The sequence below is a fragment of the Arachis duranensis genome, chromosome 1 (genome assembly GCF_000817695.3).
Source record: "Arachis duranensis cultivar V14167 chromosome 1, aradu.V14167.gnm2.J7QH, whole genome shotgun sequence".
NCBI lineage: Eukaryota > Viridiplantae > Streptophyta > Magnoliopsida > Fabales > Fabaceae > Arachis > Arachis duranensis.
Genome location: NC_029772.3, coordinates 4,534,529 through 4,535,725, shown reverse-complemented (window position 1 = coordinate 4,535,725; position 1,197 = coordinate 4,534,529). Strand labels below are relative to the sequence as shown.

Below are 1,197 nucleotides of genomic sequence, written 5' to 3'. Positions count from 1 at the left end.
ATTAAAGAAGGAACGTTGTTTCATATTCAAGGCGCGAATGAATATGTTAACATTTCGGTGCTCTGAGCGATGTATACACGCTTATTTAATGATATTAGATTATTTTTGTATTGCATCAGCTTAGATGAACTTGGATGAAAAAATATATAGATATGTAAGGTGAGCTAAAAAAAATAATAGTTTTTACTTTCTACAAGTCGGTGTGGTTGAACTATTCCTCGAAGAGCAGTTCTAGACAGGAACACAACTCAAATTACTCAAGTCTCAAACCCAATAGGTTCAGATTTCCCCGCAAACAAGCTTGTCTGATTACGCACGCAAGATGCGCCGCGAACATTCGGAATGGCTGCCTGACCCGGTGGGAGACAGAGAAGAGGGTAAAAGAAAACTCCTAAACCTATCAAACTAAGTTTGTTTACTATGAATGGAACCATATCCATATGACCATATGGTCCAATATTCTGTAGAGACAAGTTCGAACCCACATCCATCTTGTATTTCAACTTACACATCACTTGCGTGTCGGTGTTGCTCACTCTGACTGACATCACTGCACGCAAACCCATCACATGTAACTTCTCTTCCCTTCTTCCCTCTACATATAGTGCAAACAATGTTCAATCTCGCATCACCTCTCAAGTCTCAACCACTCTTGTTCCCATTGACCTCCAAATCCACCATCATCATGACGTCATCCAATACTTCTCCGCCTCCGATCACCGTTTTCGCCTCGACCACTCCGGATTACGACCGTGCCAAAGCCGTCAAACAATTCGACGAAACCAAGCACGGAGTCAAGGGCCTCGTCGACTCGGGCGTCCAAAAACTCCCACCGTTCTTCGTTCACCCACCCGAAACCCTATCGGACCTCAAACCCCGACCCGGTTCCGAATCAGAGGTCCCCACGGTGGACTTCTCCGCCGTGGAAACTTCCCGCGCCGCCGTAGTGGATCAAATCCGGCGCGCCGCGAGCACAATCGGGTTCTTCCAGGTGATCAATCACGGCATCCCGCCGGAGCTTCTGGAGCGAACCGTCGCCGCCATGAAAAAGTTCCACGAGCAACCAGCGGAGGAGAGGGCGCGGGTGTACCGTAGGGAAATGGGGACGGGTGTATCGTACATATCGAACGTGGACCTGTATAACTCGAAGGCTGCCAGCTGGCGTGACACACTGCAGATTAGGATGGGGCCAATCGC

The 1,197-nt window shown here is 48.3% G+C and overlaps 1 protein-coding gene across 1 annotated transcript in view; it reads left to right on the top strand.

The window, feature by feature from the left end:
• Window positions 1-275: 275 nt before the first annotated feature.
• The window catches only part of LOC107496524 (1-aminocyclopropane-1-carboxylate oxidase homolog 4), a gene marked incomplete in the record, with an annotated part of 2,787 nt that continues 1,865 nt past the window's right edge, over window positions 276-1,197 (top strand). Inside the window, 1 exon segment of the mRNA XM_016117836.3 lies at window positions 276-1,197. Within this exon segment, the coding sequence (XP_015973322.1) occupies window positions 614-1,197 (584 nt within the window).